Source organism: Crocuta crocuta, unplaced genomic scaffold (assembly GCF_008692635.1).
Source record: "Crocuta crocuta isolate KB4526 unplaced genomic scaffold, BGI_CrCroc_1.0 scaffold133, whole genome shotgun sequence".
NCBI classification, from domain to species: Eukaryota; Metazoa; Chordata; class Mammalia; order Carnivora; family Hyaenidae; genus Crocuta; species Crocuta crocuta.
This window is the reverse complement of record NW_027529438.1, coordinates 3,667,606-3,691,749: the sequence shown is the minus strand read 5'-3', so window position 1 is coordinate 3,691,749 and position 24,144 is coordinate 3,667,606. Positions and strand designations below refer to the sequence as shown.

The following is a 24,144-nucleotide window of genomic DNA, read 5'->3' as shown; positions in this document are numbered from 1 at the left end:
GTTCCGCATCAGCAGAACCAGGCCGGGCATCCACGGCAGGGATGCCAGGGAAATGTGCTCTTCTCACTGAACCACATTTGGAGGTACGCCATGTTGACGACGCCAAGTTCTCCTTGATCACATGGTCAAGTTGGTGTCTGCCTGGTTTCGCCACTGTAAAGTCACTACTTTCCCTTTTGTATTTGGTTGCTCTTTTGGGGGAGATAATTGGACATGACACCAATCTCCTTTTCCTTGTTTTTTTTTTTTTTTTTTAAATGTTTTATTTATTTTTAGGAGAGAGAGAGAGAGACAGCGTGAGCAGGGGAGGGTCAGAGAGAGAGGCAGTCACAGACTGAAACAGGCTCCAGGCTCTGAACTGGCAGTCAGCACAGAGCCCGACGCGGGGCTCGAACCCACGAACCTTGAGATCATGACCCAAGCGAAAGTCGGACGCTTAACCGACTAAGCCACCCAGGCACCCCTCCTTTTCCTTGTTAAACCTCCACCCACCAGCCCTAGCTTCCATTGATAGTTCCTGCCTGTATCAGCTTCCACTCTAATGCCAGATGGTGATTATGTCTGTCGTTCCATCTGCCCTTCTAATTACATTGCAGTGTAAATCAGGGCTTTCCCTAAGTATGTATGTGGGTATATATATGTATTTATTTCATAATGACTCGTCTGATTTAGTGGGTTAAATCTAGTGCTCCCGTTTTATTTTGGTGCTCAGATTTTCCCTGGTTTGACCAATGGGAGCGCATTCCGATCAGCTCTTTTACTCTTTTGACATATTCCAATCATTCTCTGAGAATTTCCTTGTTTTCTGGCACAACAGGATTTTCCATTCTCTCTCTCTCTCTCTCTTTTTAATCTTCCCATTCTTATCTTGCTCTTTCCTGTTTTGGCTTTGGAATCAGCCATTTCTCCAAGAGCTCTTTTTTTTTTTTTTAATGTTTGTTTATTTTTAAGAGAGACAGAGTGAGTGGGGGTGGGGCAGAGAGAGAGGGAGACAGAATCCAAAGCTGACTCCGGGCTCTGAGCTGCCAGCACAGAGCCGGATGTGGGACTCGAACTCCCAAACCGTGAGATCATGAACCTGAGCTGAAGTTGGACGCTTAACCGACTGAGCCACCCAGGTGCCCTCCAAGGAGCTCTTTAGTGGACTTCCATTTAGTGGAGGATGGCATTTGGCATCCAAGATCTGAGCACACAGTATTTTCATTGCTACTGGGATCACTGTTCTCAGAACTTTCAGCCCACAGAACTAGGAAATGTGCGTGCGTGTGCGTGTGTGTTTGTGTGTACATGTATACAAACATCTGCAAGTCGCCTGTGTATATATATTTTTTAGAAATGGGTTCATACTACCACTGCCAGTCCAACATCTTAGGCTCTTTCCTTCCCATGTTTGTAAATTCTTTCTCAGATAGTGAGAGGCCTGGCTCCAGGTATTTTAGGTATTTTTGGGCATTCGTTCAGTTGATGAAGGCATTTGTTCAGTGTCATCATTCTCGTAAACCTCAGGCTGCCTCTTCTGTCTGCCACTTTGTTCTCCCTCCTCCTGTCCCGTTCCCTTGGCCGCCCCCCGTCTCACACCATCCCATTTCCTTGGCCGCCCCCCGTCTCACACCATCCCATTTCCTTGGCCGCCCCCCGTCTCACACCATCCCATTTCCTTGGCCGTCCCCCGTCTCACACCATCCCATTTCCTTGGATGCCAGGCACATTGCCACAGATGACACATGGAGCCCCATAACCCTCATTGCCCCACTTCCTCAGAAGCTGATACCTCAGTGTTGGGAAGGGTACAGAAGAAAAGGAGAGGTGGGAGGGGAAAGAAGAATGGGAAGGAAAGGTAAGAAGCCAGGTTATGGATATACAGCTTGAAGACAGAGCTGTTGGGAGGTGCTGGTGGCTTGAATATGGAGAGTGAAGAGATGTGAATGGTGACCCCGACCAGGGTTTTTGACTTCAGCTCCTGGGAGAATTGAATTGTCATTAGCTGAGATGAGGACAAAGCAGTAGTGGATTTGTTGGAGGTGGGGGGGGGGAGTGAGGGTGGTGGTGGTGATCAGGAGCCAAGTTTTGGGTGTGCTAAGTTTAAGAACTCTAAGACATGACCCGAGAGATGTACTGTGTGTACATGTGTCTTGACGTATGGGCTGGACATGTATATTTGGGAATCCTTGGCACATAGATGCTGTTTAAAGCCATGAATTCAGCTGAGATCACGGCGGGAGTGGAATAGATAGAAGAGTTTATGCTGAGCCCAGGGACAATTTCACGCTGGGAGATGAGGAGGTCAACCAGTGAGGTGGAAGGAAAACCAGGTGATTGTGGTAATTTGGAAGCCAAGTGAAGCAGATGTTTCAATTAATCTGAAAGGGGCAGCTCTGTCGAGTGTTGCTGATAGGTCAAGGCAATGACCTTGAATCTACCATTGAATTTAGCAACATAGAGATCATTGGTTAATATAGGCTTAAGAAAGAATGGGAAAAGAGAAATGAGAGACAGCAGGTAGAGAGAACTCTTTCCAGGGTTTCAGCCTCTGTGTAAGACCCACAGCCATAGTTACCTACTTAGATGTTTCCGCCTCTGCTGCTGAGCGTAAAGTGGTCCTTTTGTGAGAGTTGTGTGAATCACCTTTCATTATTACTACACATGAAATTTGTTGCTAGGTATTATTTTGGTCTGGGTTGGAGATGATTATGGCGTTGGCTGAGTTAATGACAGACTGGCAGTGTCACTGCTGTATGTGTTATAAGTGAGGAAATCGCCAGAGCAGAGTCAGTGGCATGATACCAGGGAATATAAACTTGTTTTTGTTTTTAATTTTATTTATTTATTCTGAGAGAGCGAGAGAGGGAGAATGCAAGCAGGGGTGGGGCAGAGAGAGGGAGAGAGAGAATGACAAGCAGGCCCCGCACTGTCATCAGGGAACCCAATGCCGGGCTCAGTCCCACAAACCATGAGATCATGACCTGAGCTGAAATCAAGAGTCTGACGCTTAAATGACTGAGTCACCCAGGCACCGCCTAGGGAGGATAAAAGCAAACTTAGATTTGGAAAACTCTTTGAAGTTCTTGAGATTCCAAAAAATGTTAGAGAAAATGGCCACTTTACAGGTTGTATGGTGATCAGCTGCTGCCTTTGGCCTTGTCAGCATCTTGACCTTTGTCCACAAGAAGTTTCAACTTAGTTTATTGAAGAGTATTTTCTGTGTCCGTAAGTTTCTTGGTCTGTAATGAAATCTTTTTAAAAAAAATTTATTGCAGTTTTTTTAAAGATTTTATTTTTAAGTAACCTCTGCACCCCACATGGGGTTTGAACTCATGACTCTGAGATCAAGAGTCACATGCTCCACTGACTGAATCAGACAGGCGCCCCTGTGATGAAATCTTATTAGGAAATTGGAATTAGTTAGATTCGCTAAAATAAATTTCATGGTTGAGATAAACAAGTCCTTTGTTGTTTAGATAGAAAATTGGTTGCACCCTCAATTTAAGGTTTGGATGGCAAATACGTGCTACGTATGCCGCCATATTCTTCTCTTAGCTTCCATCACTGCTGATCAGCCACAGTACGTGTTCGTGCTGAGCCCAGCTGTGGCCTCAGAATTCGTGTTAGTGATGTTCCAGAAAGTTACTACCATTTAGTACAATGTGACCCGACATAAAACTTGTTTATTAATCCCTGGTGTAAGGATTTAGATCACAAGATAATTATGTGGAAAACAACACATAAATTAGAAACAGCTTGGAATTGGTTGTCATTCACACTGCTACCGTTTGTCAATAATACTAATGGCAGATGAGAACCCCTAATAGAGCTGGGTTATAGTTCTTATTTTGTCGAAACATTGAATTGACAGTTAATCTCTATTCTTCCGTGCACAGATTCTACTCTGTTTGCTGAACTTGGCTATTTCACAGACACCGATGACCTGCAGTTGGACCCTGCAAAGGAAACTTACGTAAGTATTTACTAGAGGGGAATGACTGAATAATGTGATATTTAATCTTTAATCACTGCAAGATGGTTTCAGGATAACAGGTTTAGGCTAGTGATTTGAAGTCTAAGTAATTTAGTGTTAAGTATAAAATTTAGTAGCCATTTTTTTATTCGGCGGATTTAGGATTGTAGAAATTGCTTCGATCTTGGTGCGAGAAGACTTGTATTCTGAGGTTACTTTGGCCTCACCCGTGGTTGGATGACTTGGAAAGTCAGTTAACTGCCTACTTTTTGGCTTTTATAGATGCTTTGCTGCATAGGGGAAATGATGATGTTGAAGGTGTGAGTCCTGGATCCAGTCAAGTAGAACTTACTAACTTATGTTTTAAAAGTTGTGTATCCGTAGCGTAGAAAGCTCTGAAACTCAGACATGTCCTTACGTTTTGCCTTTCAGTGGTTAGAAGTCTGTGTAAAAGCTGTTATAGCACTTTTGAGTCCTCAGAAGTATCTTTTTTTTCTTTTTTGTGTTTGTACGTAGTACAGTGGCCCATAGAACTCTTATTTTGTCTTATTCTCTAATGGATGAGGTGCTGTTCACTTGGAAAGTCATTCAAGTGAAGAGTGATTTTATATGTACATCAATCAGGTTGGATATTTGTTACTTATTTTTTAAGCCCTTATTAACCTGAGAATAAAAATATGTAGTGCTTACTTAGTGAGTTTCTCAGACATTTCTCAGAGAATAATTTAACAGTTGTTTTAGTATGAATGAGTAGAAGAGAGTAGAATATAGAATAGATTAAAAAATTTTTTTTATGTTTATTTTTGAGAGAGAGACAGACAGACAGACACAGAGTGGGGAGAGAGACACGGAATCCGAAGCAGGCTCTGGGCTCTGAGCTGTCAGCATAGAACCTGATGTGGGGCTCGAACCCCGAACTGTGAGATTGTGACCTGAGCCAAAGGTGGACCTTTAACTGACTGAGCCACCCAGGTGTCTGTAGGATAGATTTTTTTTAATCAGTACATGAATTTATTTTACGTTTATGAATTTATTTTGAGAGGGAGAGAGCACGAGTTAGGTAGGGGCAGAGAGAGAATTCTAATGTGCCCCCAGTACATGAAATTTTAATGGTCTTTGTTTACTTTGTGAGCTGTCTTAGATTGTGGTCTCTTGAGGGCACCTGGGTGGCTCACTTGGTTAAGTGTGTGACTTCAGCTCAGGCCATGATCTCCTATCTCGTGGGTTTGAGCCTCATATTGGGCTTTCTGCTGTCAGCACAGAGCCCGCTTCAGATTCTCTCTCTTAAAAATAAACATTTAAAAAAAATCAGAATTTGGTCTCTTGATTATATTGGATTTACTTTTTAAAAATATTTATTTATTTTTGAGACAGAGCAAGAGGGAGAGGGGCAGAGAGAGAGAGAGAGAGAGAGAGAGAGAGAGAATCCCAAGCAGGCTTCAAGCTGTCAGTGCAGACCCCGATGTGGGGCTTGAACTCACGAACTGTAAGATCATGACCTGAGCTGAATGCAAGAGTCGGTCACCCAGCTGACTGAGCCACCTGGGAGCCCCTAAGTTGGCTTTAAATTTTGGGCAGTGGCCCAAGCAACTGATTTTCTTTTACAGCCTCTATAGCTAAAACCATCAAGAAATACTCTAGTGAATTTCAGAGGTTCAGGGATATATGGTCCTCATTTGATACCATTCTTACCTTATACAAGGCATTCAGTCTTTCAGTTTTTTGCTATTTCTAGTATAAAATGAAGGGGTGAGAGATGGCTTCTGAGGGCCCTTTCTAGCTTTAAAATTGTGTCATTTTTCTTTCACACATTAGTAGATTTTTCCACAAGAAGTGATTGAAACGCCAGAATAAAGAAGCACAAATATGTTTCACTTTACATAAGATAGGCCTGTTAAGTTTCCAACCAGTTACAATCCTTAGGCTGTAAAAAGTATTTGACTTTTTTGGCTAAAGACTGGGAGAGGGAAGCATCTCTGAAGTAGGTTATTTTCACTATTATATGTACTAGACACTATTGCTAGCACTCGGGAAGGCTTCATTGTTGAATTTACTTAGGCTGAGAAAGTTTAAGGATATTGTGGATTGCTCAAAGTACAAGGTTGCTTAGTTTCATGATGTGTAGATTCAAATAGAAGAAATAAGCAAAGGGGATTGCTTTTAAAAAATGGTTCTTTTGGGGCGCCTGGGTGGCTCAGTTGGTTAAGTGTCCAACTTCAGCTCAGGTCATGATCTCATGGTTCATGGGTTCAAGCCCTGCATTGGGCTCTGTGCTGACAGCTAGCCCAGAGCCTGGAGCCTGTTTCGGAATCTGTGTCTCCCTCTCTTTCTGACCCTCCCCTGTTCACGCTGTCTCTCTCTCTCAGAAATAGATGAAAACATTAAAAAGGTTCTTTCATGATTTTTTCTTTTTTTTCACATGAACTTCCACCGTTCTTTTTGTATAACTTGCACCAATATTTACTTAAAGGTAAAGAAAATAAAACTGTTTTCTTTCTCTCCTTTAAAAAAAAGTCTCTTGGGGCGCCTGGGTGGCTTAGTCGGTTAAGCGTCCGACTTTCGCTTAGGTCATGAACTCACGGTTCGTGGGTTCGAGCCCCGGTCGGGCTCTGTGTTGACTGCCAGCTCAGAGCCTCTAGCCTGTTTCAGATTCTGTGTCTCCCTCTCTCTCTGACCCTCCCCTGCTCGCGCTGTCTCTCTCTCTCCTAGAAATAAATAAAACATTTTAAAAAATTAAAAAAAATAAAAAAATAAAAAAAGTCTCTTTTAAATGTTTATTTTTGAGAGAGCCACCCAGGTGCCCCTCACCTTCTCTCCTTTTGTTCTCAATAAAAATAAACCACAAAGTAGACATTTTGAAATAACTGTTATTTTAGAAATTATTGCCAAATGGTTGTTAATAATTAAGAGATTAATCTTTACTTTTTGCCCGAGGCTTACTTTCTCTACTGTTGCTGTTTCATTACCTGTCACATTAAGTTAATATTAACTGCCTTGAACTTTGCGGTACCGTTTATATATTGTTTACTTACGTTTTTGTCTCCATAACCCTAGTCACTTAAGATAATAGTACTATCTTGATCTCAAATTTATGTGAGGGCTCTGAAATCATGTGACTGTTCTTTATTTATGTATATCGTGTAAGATGACTATTCATATGACCCAGAATATGCTTATATTTAAGTAAAAAAAATTGTCATCTAAAAGAAAAAAAACCGCTTCAGAGTCTCTCTAAGAAACTAAATAACTTAGTTTTATCTTCTAGGATTAAAAAAGATTAGAAATTTTATAAGTTTAGAGAGGTACTATACAATAGAAAAACGAACATTGCCCACTATTCTGTGGACCTCTTCTTGCTTACGTAACTATTTAACTAATTAATTAATTAAAAAAAATTTTTAAACGTTTCTTTATTTCTGAGAGAGACAGAGTGTGAGCTGGGGAGGGCCAGAGAGAGAGACACACACAGAATCGGCTGTAGGCTCCAGGCCCTGAGCTAGCTGTCAGCACAGAGCCTCACATGGGGCTCGAACTCACCAACCTTGAGATCATGACCTGAGCCGAAGTCGGACGCCTAACTGACCTAGCCACCCAGGTGCCCCCGTAACCATCTTAATATTTGGTATAATTGAAGATTCAAATTTGGTATAATTCAAGTCTCATTGTGATTCCTTGCATGTCTTTTGGTCACATCTGTGTTCTTCCCAGTGTCACACAGAGACGATACTGTATGTAGGCATTTGGGTTTGACTTATTTTCATTAGTGGCATTGCGAAGACTTCCTTTGTATGGTCTCCCTTATGACAAAAGACCTATTTTGTGACTCTAGTGATGGTTGATTTCCATGGAAAAGAATGACACCAACTGAATCGTTTCGGTGTTGATTCCATTACCCCCTTCTGAGTTGTTCCTGCCATGTGTCAGATAACGATTGGTTTTTCTCTAGGCCATCCATATTCCCGTGATGAACCAATTGCCTTAGACAATTATTTTAACTAAGTTGGATAGTAGCAGTTTTATTATTTATGGCTAGTTGTGTCTGATAGTTTGATTTCTAGATCTTTTTATTCTTCTAATACCCTTTTGCTGATTTGAAACCTACAGGAAAACAATTTTGATACCCTTGATTTTGACTTGGATTTGATGCCTTGGGAGACAGGCATTTTGGACATCAACAACCAGTTCTGTACAGGTAATGGTGTATTTCATTGGTAAAAATGTTAAACAGATCCATTTTATTTTGTAGTTTGGTAACACTCAGTACTCGGTGGGGTTATTGGGCTACTGTGATGGGTTAAAAAAATCCCAGGGACTATATTTTCTACTTTTGATATGGTAAGGCATGTAGAAGTTTCTTGCCAGAGTGGCTATAAAGAATTTCATGTTATATTTCAGTTGCATAATGAATTAAGAGGTCATATCTGAAGTCCTGATTTCGAATTACATATAATATCTCTGTAAGAGGTTAGCCTGTCTGAGAACCAGACAGAATTTAGGGAATCAAAGAGAAGAAGCTTAGGGTTACCTGAAGTTGGGAAGTACATACTTCTGTGGAAGGCACACTTCCTAGTTGACCCTAGATTCTTTAAGGGACCCTAATGAAGTAGGGTTGGGAGGTGCTCAGAGAGGCTGGGACCTGGAGGAAACTGTCACTTCTGGGGTGAAGCTGATGGGAGGAGGAAGAAACCCCCTTCTCCCCTCTCTTCACTTTAGCGTCCTTCTAGTATCGTCCATTGATGGGGCCTAAATGATGTGCATCGCAGACTCTCTACAGGAGGTAGACTTAGAGCTGAGAGAGAGAGAATTGGTCACCAGCACAGCCTCCCATCCAGATTGCAGTCCGGCCCACCCCTGTATGCCCCACTCCCTCATTTTATGTATTTATGTGTCTTGCGCAAATACTTGTCTTCCCTCAGAGAATATGGGCTGCCCATGGCCAGTGTTCTGGTTACTGTTGTCATGTAGCAAATTACTCTAGAACTTCATGGCTTAAAACAACAACCATTTTATTATGCTTCCGGGATCAGTGAGTCAGGAATTTGGACAGGGGACACTGAGAGGGGCTTGTTTCTGCTCTGTGATGTCCAGACCTCAACTGGGAAGATTGGAAGGCTGAAGTAGCTTGAAAGTTGGGGGCTAGAATTACCTTCATGTTTCTTCACTCACATCTCTCTTGCCGGGCCCAAATGGCTCGGTGACTAGGGTTGTCAGTTAGAGCACCTGCACACGGTCTTCCTGTGCGGCTTGGCTTCCTCTCAGCCTTGTGGTCTCATGGCGGTGGGCCTTCGGAGGATCAGATGTGAGTTCCATCACGCAGAGTAGAAGCTGTGTTTGCCTAATGTCGCCCAGCCGTGGGGTCCATAGGGTGTGACTTCGATGCTCTCTTGGTTGAAGGACTCACCAGGCCACCTGGATTCAAATGGAGGGAAATAGATGCTACCTCTTGTGGAGCCAGATCACGTTACAGCCCGGGAGGGATGCAGAGACTTCGCAGCTCACTTTGGACACATAGTACAGTCTCTCGCAGGGATGTAGCCTCACTCATTCCTGGCCTGTTGCAGGACACTTAGGAACATGGCCTTGGCTGCAGCTGCTCAAAAGATATGCACATTTTTGTGTGTTTTAATTGTATTGTTAAAAGTGCTTTCCAAATAATCGTTGCTGATTTCTTACACTTTCAAAAGTTATTTTTGGAGGAATCTCTAATGTTTTGCATATATAATATTCCAGACGCACAAAAAGCCTGTAGAGTAGGAAGGTGTCTCCCTCAGCCGTCATTCCTCGGCCGGCATGGTCTCCCCAGAGACGACCACAGCTCCTGATTTGCTATGTTTGTCTTTCCAGAGAACTAGTGCCCACGAGAGCAGATACATGCATGTACACGTATGTCCTGTGTTACACGGACGGCAGCATGCTAGAGTCCTTGCTTTCTGCATCTTGAGTTTTCATTCGAGGATATGTTTTGGTGACCTTTACTTCAGTGTGATTGGATTTTAAGAGTTGATTTTACCTGCTTTCTTACTAATTGTATTCTGAGCTTGTACGGTCCAGCGGGAAAGTTTTTACTCCATGTTTTTCCGTTAAAGATGTGAAGGCCGAACCTCAGCCACTTTCTCCAGCCTCCTCGAGTTGTTCAGTCTCCTCCCCGCAGTCCGTGGACTCTTACTCTTCAACCCAGCATGTTCCTGTAAGTAGCCAGTCTTTTGCGGTGATTTTACGGTGATTTGATTATAATGCTGTCTGGGAAGTATGCAAATTGGACGAGCAGGTAACATTTATTAAATGATACTGTGAGCCTTATCTCCTTGAATCTTGTGGACACGGAGTCTCGAGGAAGGGCCTTGGGAGAGCAAGAAGTTCTTTGTCTCTTTGGTTTTGGCCTCCTTCCCCTATGTTCTTGCCTTCGTGATTTCATTGTTTGCACTTTACCACGATCCAGTATTTTTTTCATTTATTGTTCTGTCTTTTCTCCCTGGTACCCTCTCTCCTGTCTGTTAGAAGGTTCATTCTTTGAGGACAGGGAAGACTCTAAGATGGTCTGTTTTTGTAGGACTTNAGAATAGTTTGGGAGTTGTTTTTTTTTTTTTTTTAATAAAGTTTATTTATTTTGAGGGAGTGAGTGCACAAGCAGGGCAGGGGCAGAGAGAAGGGGAGGCAGAATCCCAAGCAGGGTCCATGCCGCCAGTGCAGAGCCCGATGTGGGGCTCAAACTCCAGAACTGTGACATGACCTGAGCCAAGATCAAGAGTTGGATGTTTAACTGCGCCATCCAGGCGCCCCTGGGCTGAGGTTTTTATAAAAATCTGTTAACTTCTTAAATAATGCTTTTGCTCTCTATCGAGACCAAAGCTCTGAGTCTGGGAAAAGGAAGTACCAACATATTTAGTTGTTTTTTGAATGGGGAGAGGGAAACTATAAGAAGAAAAATTCAAATTAATATTGGACTACATTATATCTGCTGTAAATTGGGGTGTCTTCATCCTGGCAAGCTCAGCACGTAGTCAGCTGTGAATTCCTGACAATTCGATCCAGCTGATGTTTTTAGGGTTCATCGTCTCTGTCTCTGCCAGGCCCCCATCGTCTCCCTTGGCTTCTGTCAGTAGGATTTTAACTGGCTTCTCTGCCTCTTGACTCCCCAGACTTTTCTTAGCAGAGGAATCTTCAAAAAGAGATCTTTGAAAATTACAAATTTGTCAGTTTTTTCTTAAACCTTGTAGTGTTCCCAACCCTTACAAGGATGAAATTCAAATTTTCGATATTCTAGGCCCTTCTCGATCTGCCTCCTGCCTACATGTGTGGTCTTGTTTCTCACTGGCCCTTCCTGCCTTCACATTCCCCTTACCTTTAACCCTGTGGGCCCCCCCACCCGTGAGCTCCTGTGCTCTCTGCTTATTGAGCAGCTGCGCTGGGCACTGTTGGGGGCCTGCAGTGAGGAAGAGCAGTGAAATCTCTGCTCTTTTATTTATATATATATATTTAATGTTTATTTTATTTTTGAGAGAGAGAGAGAGAGTGTGAGTAGGGGAGGGGCAGAGAGAGAGGGAGACAGAGGATCCGAAAGCAGGCTCTGAGCTGTGAGTTCGATGTGGGGCTCGAACCCACCAGCTGTGAGATCATGACCTGAGCTGACGTCGGACGCTCAACTGACTGAGCTACTCAGGTGCCCCAAATTTCTGCTCTTCAGCTTTTAGGTTTGCGTATAGACTCCTCTGCCTGGACTAGCTCCGTGTGCTTTCTGCCCTAAAACTCCCATTCATTCTTTAAGGTTCAGGTCAGAAATAGTTTCTTCTGTGAAGCTTCTCTGTCATTGCTCCTAGTGGAAGTTCTCTGTGGTCCCGCAATTCCTCCACATGATTTAATTTTTTAAAATTTAATTTATTTTGAAGTCAAAAGCATATAACAAATTATACTTACAGAAGCCTAGTTTCCATCTTTTCCTTTGCGTACTTTCTAAAGATTAAAAAAAATTTTTTTTAATTTTTATTTATTTTTGAGAGAGACAGTGAGAGAGACAGAGCAGGAGCAGGCAGAGAGAGAGGGAGACACAGAAACTGAAGCAGCTCCAGGCTCCAAGCTGTCAGCACAGAGCCCGATGAGGGGCTCGAACCCACGATTGTGAGATCATGACCTTAGAGAAAGTCGGATGCTTAACCAACTGAGGTACCCGGGCACTCCTATTACATTTTCTAAGTGATTATTCATACAGTATTTTCATAGTGAAATATTTTTTCAGTTGGTTCTTATATCTGTTCCAAGTAGACAGCATATCACCTTACAAAGTCACTTCTCTTATGTTTTAGTATTTATTCCTTTCATTTCACTTTCTAGGATAATTATGTTTGCTAGAGTTACAGAAAAAACAGTTATGTTTCTTATCTTTAATGGTAATGCATTTAGTATTTCACCATTAAGTATGACATTGGCTGTGCAATTGTACATAGCTTTATTTTTGAAACTTTATTTTTATTTTTTTCATTGGGGAGGGAGGGGACGAGAGAGAGAGAGAGAGAGAGAGAGGGAGAGGGAGGGAGGATGAGTGGGGGAGAGGCAAAGAGAGAGGGAGACAGCAGGCTCTGTGCTGACAACAGTGAGCCCAGTTTGGGGCTCAAATTTATGAACCATGAGATCATGACCTGAGCTGAAGTTGGACACTCAACTGACTGAGCCACCCAGGCACCCTGTAGCTTCTTCTTCTTCTTTTTAAAATATTTATTTTTGAGAAAGAGAGAGAGAGAGACAGAGTGTGATAAGGGGAGGGGTCGAGAGAGAGGGAGACACAGAATCTGAAGCAGGCTCCAGGCTCTGAACTGTCAGCACAGGGCCAGTGCAGGGCGCAAACTTGTGAACTGTGAGATTATGACCTGAGCCGAAGTCAGCTGCTCAAGTGACTAAGCCATCCAGGTGCCTCTCTTAATTTTCATTTTAATAATCGTACAGAGTATTTTGAAGATGGTATGATGTACTTATGTATGCCTATTCCATTATTATATATAACATCTTTTTCCTCTCAGAAAAGAAATGCTACTTTTATCCTATGTTAACTTTCCTTATGCCAACAAAATGAGACATACACTGAATGTTAAAAGACTCGCCAGTGTTATCTTTATACATCTCTGTATTACCGAATCATTCATTAAATAAAATAGCCCTGTTCCTTTTAGTGTTTGTCTTTCTCTCAAACGATTTGGGACAAAGACAGCATTAATAAAAAAGAATAAAAATTTATTTGTTTTGAGCGTAAGACTGAATAGGGGACTGGGGGAAAAGGATATTGGCATTCTCGCCATAGACTTACAATGTGCTGAGTGTTCGTATGGCTAGGAACCAAGTAAATGCCGAGCTTGTGGGAGGAAATGTGGGAGCACGGCAGTGATTCCCATCTCTAATAAGAGAGGATAACCTATAATGCTCTGCAGTTTGAGTTATTTTTCCCTCGTATTGATGGATAATGTTTATTTATCCAGTCTCTTAGTACTTAGTATATAAAGATTCAAATATATTACACCTTCGCCTTGACGTTGTCCTGAAGCGTTTATCCGCTTACGTGTGGATCTTGCCCCTCTAAGCAGTTTTCTGCTGGAGGATTGTATGTTTCTGCATGAGTCTATTTGTGTTTCATTTTGGTACAGGAGGAGTTGGATTTGTCTTCTGCTTCCCAGATGTCTCCCCTTTCCTTGTACGGGGAAGGCTCTCAGAGCCCCTCAGCAGAACCCCTGAAGGAAGACAAGCCCGTCATCAGCCCAAGGAGCGGAGCTGGTATGACTGCATGTCCTAACGGGGACTGAACTTGGGTTTCACTTTTAAAAAGAATATGCTGGATTAAGTTCATGTTTAGTAAGCTGGCTTTTTGTTTTTAAAATGGTGGACCCATTTTGTTTGTTAACGATTAGTTAATGTGGAGAGGAAAGGCAGGAAATCCTCTTTGGTTGTTGTGTCTTTATAGGTGAAAAAGGATTTATTTATTTATTTATTTATTTATTTTTAAATAGTTTNTGTGCCAATACCATACTGTCTTGATGATGACAGCTTTGTAGTAGAGGCTAAAGTCTGGGATGGTGATGCCTCCTGTTTTGGTTTTCTTCTTCAATATTATTTTGGCTATTTGGGGTTTTTTGTGGTTCCATACAAATTCGAGGATAGTTCTAGTTTTGAGAAGAANAGGGCTTCTCTTAGATGGCTTTTATGATGTTTAAGTAAGTTCTTTCTATCTCTGCTTTCTCGAGGGTCTTTATTAAGAAGGGATGCTGTATTTTGTCAGATGCTTTTTCTGCATCTATCGAAAGGATCATATGGTTTTTATCTTTTCTTTTGTTGATGTGATGTATCACATTGATTGATTAGTGAATATTGAACCAACCTGGTAACCCAGGAATGAATCCCACTTGATCTTGGTGGATAATTCTTTTTATGTGCTGTTGGATTTGATTTGCAAGTATCTTGTTGAGGATTTTTGCATCTGTATTCATCAAGGATATTGGCCTGTAGTTCTCTTTTTTTGCTGGGTCTCAGTCTGGCTTGGGAATCAGAGTGGTGCTGGCTTCGTAAAATGAGTCTGGAAGTTTTCCTTTGATTTCTGTTTTTTGGGATAGCTTGAGAAGAATGGGCATTAATTCTGGTTTAAATGTCTGGTAGAATTCCCTAGGGAAGCCATCTGGCCCAGGGCTCTTATTTGTTGGGAGATTTTTGATAACTGATTCGATTTCCTCACTAGTTATGGGTCTGTTCAGATTTTGTATCTCTTCCCGTGTGTGTAGTGAGTGTGTGTTTAGGAATTTGTTCATTTCTTCTAAGTTGTCCAATTTGTGAAAAATGCTTTAAAATAGAAGTAGGCCTCATCATCTTCAAGAGAGAATGCAAAGATTCAGTTAAAGATATTGACAGTGAGGGCTGTTTGGCTGTGACATTTAATACCTGTTAATCTTTAGGCTTTATTCAGTGAATTTAGCTATTCTCCTTTGCCAGTTCATATATCCCCTTCCCAGAGCTACAGCCTGGTCAGAAAGGAAGATCTCAGTCCACTTATAAATAAGTCATGGGGATGTCACGTGCAGCACTGTGACTGTAGTTAATAATAGCATGTTGTATATTGGAAAATTGCTAAGAGGTTTCATCTTAAAAAGTATCATTATAAGAAAAATTATAACTGTTTATGGTAACCCGTTAACTCGACTTACTGTGGTGACCTTTATTGATACAAATATTGAATCATATTATACACCTGAAATTAATATAATGTTGTGTATCAATTGTACCTGAAAAGAAAAGGGAGAAGCCTCAGATTAAGGACCTTTCTTGAGTCCATCAAGGTCTAGAGTAGCTATGCTTCAACTCCAGGTGAGCATAATTACTCAGAAGTCAAGATAATGTGTAGAAAAAGGTGTGTAATAGAAGCTGTGTTCTGGGAATTTTCGTTGCTTTCAGATTGATTTGTGATTTGCTTGGATTTTCTCCAGAAAATGGACTCACTCCAAAGAAAAAAGTTCAGATGACTTCAAAACCTTCAATTCAGCCCAAGCCTTTAATACTTCCAGCAGTGCCCAAGGCCCAGACCAACTCCAGCGTTCCAGCAAAAACCATCATCATCCAGACGCTGCCAACGCTTCTGCCGCTGGCAAAGCAGCAGCCGATTATCAGCATACACCCTGCGCCCTCTAAAGGTGCTCAAGTGCAATGTGAGGCCGCGTGTGTTTCATTGATGGGCGCGAAGCTGTCATTTGTTTTAATGTTATTATTTCAGGTCGTAATTTCTGAGCGCAGGCTCTGTGCCAGGAATTGTCCTTGGTGCTGAGGGTGTCGCAGAGATGACTAGTACGTGTGTCCTGTCCTGACAAGGAAGATAGCTGTCCAGATTAGTTATATGTCATATGCCTTTTTTCCTATAGTTTTAATTAGGAAAATACCTGTCTGTCAGGCTTATGGTTTTATATAGCCGCTTGTAATGAAGAAGAAAATCTGGGAAACTTTCTCAGTACCATTTCATCTTGAGAGTTTTCTGTCTATGAACTTGCGGGTTTTTTTTTTTTTTTTAACTTTTTAATATTTATTTTTGAGAGAGAGAGAAAGAGAAAGTGCACATGAGCGGGGGAGGGACAGAGGGAAAGGGGGGCATAGGATCCAGTGCGGGCTCTGCACTGGCAGCAGAGACCCCGATGTGGGGCTCGAACTCACAGACCGTGAGATCGTGAAGTTAGATGCTAACTGACTGAGCCGCCCAGGTGCCCCTGAACTCTTGTTTTTAAGGACAGGTCAGTACGTAAAATAACATTACAGGTCTAATAAGTGAGTTTCGGCAAAAGGATAAGGCTCTCAGTCTCTGCAGAGGCAGTTTGATTTAGTAAACGTGTTTGTGAGTAGGGGCATTAGGAAGAAATCAGAATGCCTGTCTTCATGTAGTTGAGAGTGTGTGTTTCTATATTTTATCCACCAGATGGCCTCGCATGCTTGATTCTCCAGGAATTCTAGCATTGCAAGAAAGAGTGAGACAAGTTCATGTTTGAGGATTTGGTACTGTGCGGATACAGGAACCCTTTGCACATGGAGATGTCGTGGGCACAGGGCCTGTCTCACTCTCCATACTGATACGTGTACACAAGAGTAAAGGAAAACTTGTTTAACGTTCTTTCCCTGAATTCAGGACTAGGTCTTAAGGGGCATGGATTATAAACAAACCACCAATGTTACGTTGGTTTTTATGGCTGTGTTTCCAGCTCTGCGTTGCGCATTCATTTCTTTGGAGCAAGAGGAGCAAGTTTTAATGACAGCAAGGTCCTAAATTTGATTTCTAGTTATTCTGTTAGTTTTGTTCTGTTCCAAGGTCATGAACAATATGATATTGATAAAGAGAAGAGCCTGGTGGGAGACTGGACAAGTCCGTGAAAATCCGTCAGTCTGTACCCCAGGCCCCACCAGACAAACCTGAGTTACCTGCCCTTTTGGTACAGGGTCAGAGCTGTTGCCTTTCTCCTGCAGAAAGCGGTTGTCCTACAGGATGGCCGTGTGTGCTTGGGGCCTGCGAGCGGGTGCTGGGTGGTCATGTACTCCCCGAGATAAAATGTAAGACTTATTGTATATGTGGATTTTTCAGGGGTAGTCTCCAAAGCTTTTATCAGCATTTCAGAAGGGTCTGTACCTTCCCGAAGATTAAGAGTTTAAACTTAGGAAGAACCTCATTATTGTTCCTGTGATGTATTAAAACACAAGTATATAAAGCAAAATTTGACATTAGTATGACTGGTGTGCAAGCAAGGGGTATTCGTAAGAATTTGCTCTTAGCAGATCATGTTCGAGTGATAGAAGACAAACTATTCTTTTCTGAGCCGTTTCTCAGGTGCAGAAACCTGAAATGTCCGTTAGTCAGAATGTCAGTGCCTTCCCGTCATCTGAAGAGAGGACTTATGTTTGGGGAGCAGGTACTAATAACAGGGGCTTGTCTGTTTTTATAGTATAATCTAGAGAGTTGGTATTATTCAAACATACAGATTTAAATGTATCTCTTCCATTTATTTGAAATAGGTGGAGGGAAGATACAGGAGAGGCATTTTGCAGTTAATCAACATACATATCAGTTGTAAATATCTTACGGTTAAAAAAGAAGTAATTCTTATAGGATTAAGTTCAGATTCTCTAACTTGGAAATTAAGCGTACCATGGTTTGGCTCCAGTTTCGTTTTCTAACTTTACATTATAATCACTCCCTTTTATAAACCCAACTTCCTCTTCCGACCTGACGAATCTGGCCGCTGTCCCTCGAATTCTCATGTTTTCTCTAGTTTCTTGGCTCAGACCATTCTGTCTGCTTGAAATAGCTTCTGCCCCTAAGTGCGTTAAGACTGCTAGGCGTGCAGGTGAGAGGTGGTGAAAGCCTGTTGTGTCCGTGAGAACACAGATCTGGGATAGAGAGTGTGGGTGCGGAGAAGTGCAGACTCACGGGCTTGGTGGTTGGGTGGTTTGGGAGGGAACGAAGGACAGAGAGGGTTGTATCCTGTCTTGGGCTTTTTGGGGAGATGGTAGTGCAGGTCACTGAAACCGAGGATAGAGGTAACATAACTTGCCCCAGCCCTTTTTGCTTGTGAGAGGTAGAGTCAGAACCGGAGCCCGGGGGGTCTGGCTCACAGTCTGTGATTAGTCACGATGCTACTTTATTGCCACTGAAAGAATGCAGAGATGTGCTCCTTGATCTCAGTTAATGTTTATGTAAGCAGTTAAATAACAGTCACTGTGAGAACTAACGAATTGATACATGCAGTACATTTAAAGGAAGCTGTTATTCTACAGAAATGGAAATTAATAATAATAATAATAAATAACAGCCAACATCGAGGCTTTTACTGTGTGGCAGACGCAGTGGTAAGTGTTGACGCGCATTCCCTTGTTTAATCCTTGTATCAGCTCCGTGAGGATGGGTACTGTTGTCATCGTCTTACAGAGGAGAAAATTAAGACACAGAGAAATTATTTACCCCAAATCACACAGCTGTCCTATTTTAGACAAAGTAGGGATTCAGAAGTGCTTGATACATAGTTTGAAGTCTTTGGAGAAGATTGACGAGAAAGAACTATTACCGTTGGTGAGTCATACATACATAGTCAGAAGCATTTAGCATTGAATCTTGCCGTGTTCTGTGAAGGGGGATTTGCTTGTGATGTCTAAGAGGATTTTGCACACGCTCAAATGGGTAAATAGCTTTTTGGTGCGTCCTTCTGGGCTGATGTCATGCTAGGAACAGTCGTCACTATGTTCAGTGGCTCACTAAGGCCCCAGCAGTCCTTTGCTTTACGTTTTATGATCTGTGAGCACCTAGCAGGTCAGTGTTTAGCAAGTCACCGAGGGTTTTTTTTTTTTTATTGTTTATTTATTTTTGAGAGAAACAGAACCTGAGTGAGGGAGGGTCAGAGAGAGAGGGAGACACAGAATCTGAAGCAGGTCCCAGGCTCTGAGCTGTCAGCACAGAGCCCCAATGCAGGGCTCTAACTCACGGACCGTGAGATCATGACCTGAGCCGAAGTCGGATGCTTAGCCAATTGAGCCAACTCAGGCACCCCATACTTTTTGATAGTAAAGAAGAAGACATATTCAGTGAGAACCCTTGGTTTAAGTTTACGTAATAATGAGTTAATGATGAGTCTTGCAGTTTCTTTTTTTTTTTTTTAATTTTTATTTCTAGGAGAGAGAGAGAGAGACAGCGTGAGCAGGGGAGGGTCAGAGAGAGAGGGAGTCACAGACTCTGAAACATGCTCCAGGCTCTGAGCTGGCATTCAGCACAGAGCCTGACGCGGGGCTCGAACCCACGAACCGCGAGATCATGACCTAAGCGAAAGTTGGACACTTAACCGACTAAGCCACCCAGGCGCCCCCATACTTTTTGATAGTAAAGAAGAAGACATATTCAGTGAGAACCCTTGTTTTAAGTTTACGTAATAATCAGTTAATGATGAGTCTTGCAGTTTCTTAACGTGTTACCAAAAAACTTGACATTTGGTCATGTGTTATTTACTTTATTTTTACTTGTCTGTTTGGTCTAAGCATATTTATATCTGCTTATGAGTAATTTCCTTATTTTATATGTTTTTATTTCATAAAAGAAGTCCAAGGGAAAAGAAGGTAAAATGCCTAGTGATTTTTTTTTTTTGTCCAAGTAAATTGTACATATTACAAGTCTGTGAAATTACTTTTAGATCTTTCGTGCCTAATTTACTAGTTTATCTGGGATGTAATGCTATTAACTGAATTCTACCTTTAGTATGCTTTTTGAGGCCATCTGAGACAAAGACTTTGATTTAATAGAAGTGATTTTTTTTTTTTAATGCCAAGACAGGTGTTCTTAACAGGTGTTCTGAAGTATTATTTAGATTTTTAGTTTTCCTTGATCCTTTGAAACACTGAGCTGAATTTTACGTGGGTCATGTTACACTATGTGAGAGTATAATGCTTTTTTTCCCTTAAAGAAGAATTATAAATATTTATGTAATTTTAGTTGCTGGTTACTATAGTACCTTTATTTTGTTAGATGTTTTCCTCAAGCAGCTGTGGATATTGGGAGAGGCTTTGAGCAGCTGATAAAATTGGCCAGATCTGAAAGGGAACATTCAGCAGGCAAGTAAGATTTTTAATAGACCACAGTTAAGAGTTAGAGGAGTCATCTTCAGGTTAATGATACGATTCTCCAATTAACAGAGTTAAAAAGTAATGTTAAATGGTGAGGACTGAGAAAAGATTTATAGACCATTTTGTGTATGTAGGGAGAGTTGGTGTTATCTACAGGCTGTTTTAAATTACAGATTTATGTTTCCTGCGCCTGTTAGCTGGAATTCATCTCAAATGGTTTTAACGTTGTTTTAAACAAGGATATTGCAAAGAACTTTATAAAAAATATATTTTTAATTGAAGTGTAATTAACGCACAGTCTTCCTAGTTTTGGGTGTACGGTGTAACAACTGAACAAATTGGTACATTACTCGGAGCTCATCACAGGAAGTGTGCTCTTCATCGCCTTTACTTCACCCCTTCCCCACCTCCCTCCTCCCTGGCAACCACCCATTCTCTGTATTCAAGGGCCTGGTTTTTGTTGCTGTTTGTCTCTTTTCTCTGTTTCTCTTTTGTTTCTTAAATTCCACGTAGGAGTGAAATCATACGCTATTTGTCTTTCTCTAACTGACTTCACTTAGCCTTATATTATCTGGATCCATCCAGGTTATTGCAAACAGCAAGATCTTGTTCTTTTTTATGGCCAAATAATATTTCGTTGCCTGTATTTACCACATCTTCATCCATTCATCTGTTGATGCACACTTGGGTTGCGCCGTATCTTGGCTGTGGTAAATATTGCTGCAAGTTTTAACATTTTTGGTATTTGTAGCCCCTGTCTTTCCAAGTATTGAGTTACTGAATCTCCATTTATATATTTTTGGTGTTGTCTTTCTAAATCCCATTAATTTAAAATACGTGGCTCTCTTGGGGTGACTGGGTGGCTCAGTCAGTTGAGTGTCTGACTTTGGCTCAGGTCATGATCTCACAGTTCACGAGTTCGAGCCCTGTGTCAGACTCTGTGCTGACAGCTCAGAGCCTGGGATTCTGTGTCTCCCTCTCTCTCTACCTACTCACTCTCTGTCTCTGTCTTTTCTCAAAAATAAATAAACATTAAAAATTTAAAAAAATGTGGCTCTGTGTTCAGTATAAAAGGTTTGTTATGTATAATATGAAAAATGCTTTTTAGTACTAATAAATTTGAGAAGTTAATAGAAAAATCTGTGTATAACTTAGCAAGTTTGACAGACATACAGTAGAGAAAAAGTATGGAAATATATCATTAATGGTAACTTCAAAGGGAACAAATTTAGTTGTTTTCATTAAAAACACAACAGAAGTCACTGTGTGTGTGTGTGTGTGTGCGCGTGTGTGTGATGCTATTGATTATGTTTTAATTGGTGGGGTTTTTTTGTGTGTTTTTTCTAAGTTAGTTTATTTTGAGAGAGAGCGAGCGCATGAGCAGGGGAGGGGCAGAGAGAGGGAGAAAGGGAGAATCCCAAGCAGGCTCTGTGCTGTTGGCGCAGAGCCCTATGTGGGGCTCGAACCCACGAAACTGGGGGATTGTGACCCCAGCCAAAATCAAGAGCCAGGCACTAGCCAGCTGAGCCCCCCAGGCGCTCCTGCATTGGTGGTTTTAAGTCCCCTCAGCGTCATTTTCCTGTTGTAGCCACAGAAGAGACCTAACTGTCTGCGTCCTCCGCCCTAGTGGTCGTGCGCGCTGTGACCCCTTTCCTTCCTTCCGCACGCAGGTCCGACGGTAGTGCTCTCTCCGCCCACCGTGGTCCAGCTTCAGGCACCCAGAGTCCTGCCCTCTCCCGCCCCGGTCCTTGCTGTCGCCGGGGGAGCCACGCCACTACCTAATCAGATGGTGAATGTGGTGCCGGCCCCTGTGGCCAACAGCCCGGTGAATGGGAAGCTTTCTGTGACTAAACCTGTCCTCCAGAGCACCGTGAGAAGCGTGGGCTCCGACGTAAGTGTTGAAACCCAGTGCGTTATCCTGCCTCATTTCAACGGTGACAAAACTAAAACACACCTTGTTTTCCTTGCCTTGTTTCTGTTTTCTAAAGTATTTTATACTGCCTCAAATACAAGAATGTGATGGGATTGCACATCCGTTATTTGGTGACAGATTATTATGTTAGAATCTAAGTGAAAAGGTTTTAGAGACTGATGTTGTTTGATAAAAAGTGACGAGTGTATACTTTGCTGTTGAACTCCTTTCGGCCCTCTCCTCGCATTCTTCAAGCCTTCCCCAGCCCAGTCAGACACTAGTATCTTACAGGATTCATTCACGTCTCCTGATGGAAATGTCTTTGGCAATTCCCAGGTAAGCATCTGTAGGCTGTTTTCTCATCTGGGTTTCTGTTTCTCTCCTGACTTGTGAAGGGCTTTCACCACTGGGTAATGGTGGCTTGCTACCCTTAGGAGTTCTGTCTTAGAGATTTGTTGGTGTTTTCCTGTCTTTCCAAATCTTCAGATTTTTCTAGCCTGTTGTGGGGTTTTATTTTGTAATTTATAAATCACAGAGAGTTTCCTAAGATCTGTCCTCCCTAAAGCCAGTTAATAGCATTTGCCAGCTAACTCTGCTTTTTTTAAAAGTGATACAAAAATACCTCATGTTATGCACTAAGAAGTCATTGAATATCATGGGCCTAAAGTTTAATGAAAGTTAAGATCAAATAATCATTCTAAGAGTAGATTCTCTCAAGTTGTTACAGGGAAGCCAAACTCACGTGCGTTTTCTTTAAAATAAAAGATATTACTGATTGTTAGTATTGTTACACTACCTTTTCTTTAGGTATTGCAAAGTACTTTTAAAATCCTAAAACCTGTGAGTTATTCAGGTTATCGAAATACCGTCTGATCTATCTACTCTAGTTTATTAACTTAGCACATCCGTAGCCCCGTAGTGACATTGAGCCTCTGTTGCATAAAACACAATGTTGTGATCTCAGTCGGCAATATTGTTAAGACCCATAACAAAGGAATGTTATCGGTGAAATAAAACACTGAAGATCTACAGTGATTCCCGTAGCGTGGATAGGTTGTGAAAATTGTGCACCCAGACGTGGAGGAAGATTAGCGTTGGATGAGAATAGACGTGGATAGTACAGGATTAGCCTTGACTATTAATGTCCGTTTGTTTTGAGGACTAGAAAAGGTTAAGCACAGTGCTTGTGGCATAATAGGCACTAATACACAATAGGTGTTTCAGTTGAAGATGAAATGAGATGCTGAGATTTGCTTAGAATACTCTGGGGGTGGGGCAAGGACCCCAAGATGGAGGAAACAAGATGGGCACAATGTTGATCAGCATCAAAGTTGGGTGTGTAATCTTTCTCTCCTTTTGGTGTGTGGGAAAATTTCTACAGTAAGTAAACAGCAGATGTCTAAAACTGTTTCGTGATATTGTCAACTAAAAAGTTGTACGGGGCATGTGGGTGGCTTAGTTGGGTGAGCATCTGATTCTTGATTTCAGGTCAGGTCATGATCCCAGGGTCGTGGAATTGAGTTCCCAGTTGGGCTCTGTGCTGAGTGTGGAGCCTGCTTGAGATTCTCTCTCTCCCTCCCTTCCTCTGCCCCTCTGCTGTTTGCACACGCATAGTTGCGTGCGCGCTCTCTCTGTCTCTCCCTCAAAAAGAAAAAAAGTTGTACAACCAATAAAAGAAAGGGTGTGCTTTTCATAGGAGACTGAGAAGGTTAAGAATGATGAAAGAGGATTTCTAAAATGATCCTTTAAGTTTTCCTTTTAATCCTCTTTAAATTATAAATTGACCGTTTCTTCTGTGAAACATAACTAGCAATAGAAGATATCCCAAGTTGTCTTTATATCATGTCAGGACACTTAAAGTATTTATTTATTTATTTTTAATTTTTTAAATGTTTATTTTTGAGAGAGAGAGTGAGAGCGTGTGCATTTGCACGTGAGTTGGGAAGCGGCAGAGAGAGAGGGTGACACAGAATCCGAAACAGGCTCCAGGCTCTCAGCGCAGAGCCTGATGCGGGGCTTGAACTTGCAAACTGTGAGATCGTGATCTGAGCCAAAGTTGGATATTTAACCTACTGAGCCACCCAAGTGCACCTAAAAAGTATTTATTATGAAATATCTTATACATGAAAAAAGGTAAAGACTAATTGGAACTTTAAAAAATATAGATTAACAG

General features: G+C 41.8%; 1 protein-coding gene across 2 annotated transcripts in view; it reads left to right on the top strand.

The window, feature by feature from the left end:
- The window catches only part of ATF6 (activating transcription factor 6), a 191,596-nt gene that overhangs the window by 7,326 nt on the left and 160,126 nt on the right, over window positions 1–24,144 (top strand). The window contains exons 2-7 of one of the 2 annotated variants that reach the window (XM_077760060.1): window positions 3,879–3,955; window positions 8,060–8,147; window positions 10,042–10,142; window positions 13,585–13,711; window positions 15,409–15,612; window positions 21,730–21,950. In XM_077760060.1, coding sequence (XP_077616186.1) covers window positions 3,879–3,955; window positions 8,060–8,147; window positions 10,042–10,142; window positions 13,585–13,711; window positions 15,409–15,612; window positions 21,730–21,950 — 818 coding nt within the window. Of the gene's footprint in view, window positions 1–3,878; window positions 3,956–8,059; window positions 8,148–10,041; window positions 10,143–13,584; window positions 13,712–15,408; window positions 15,628–21,729; window positions 21,951–24,144 lie in introns of both variants that reach the window. The other variant, XM_077760059.1, reaches the window with a different exon arrangement.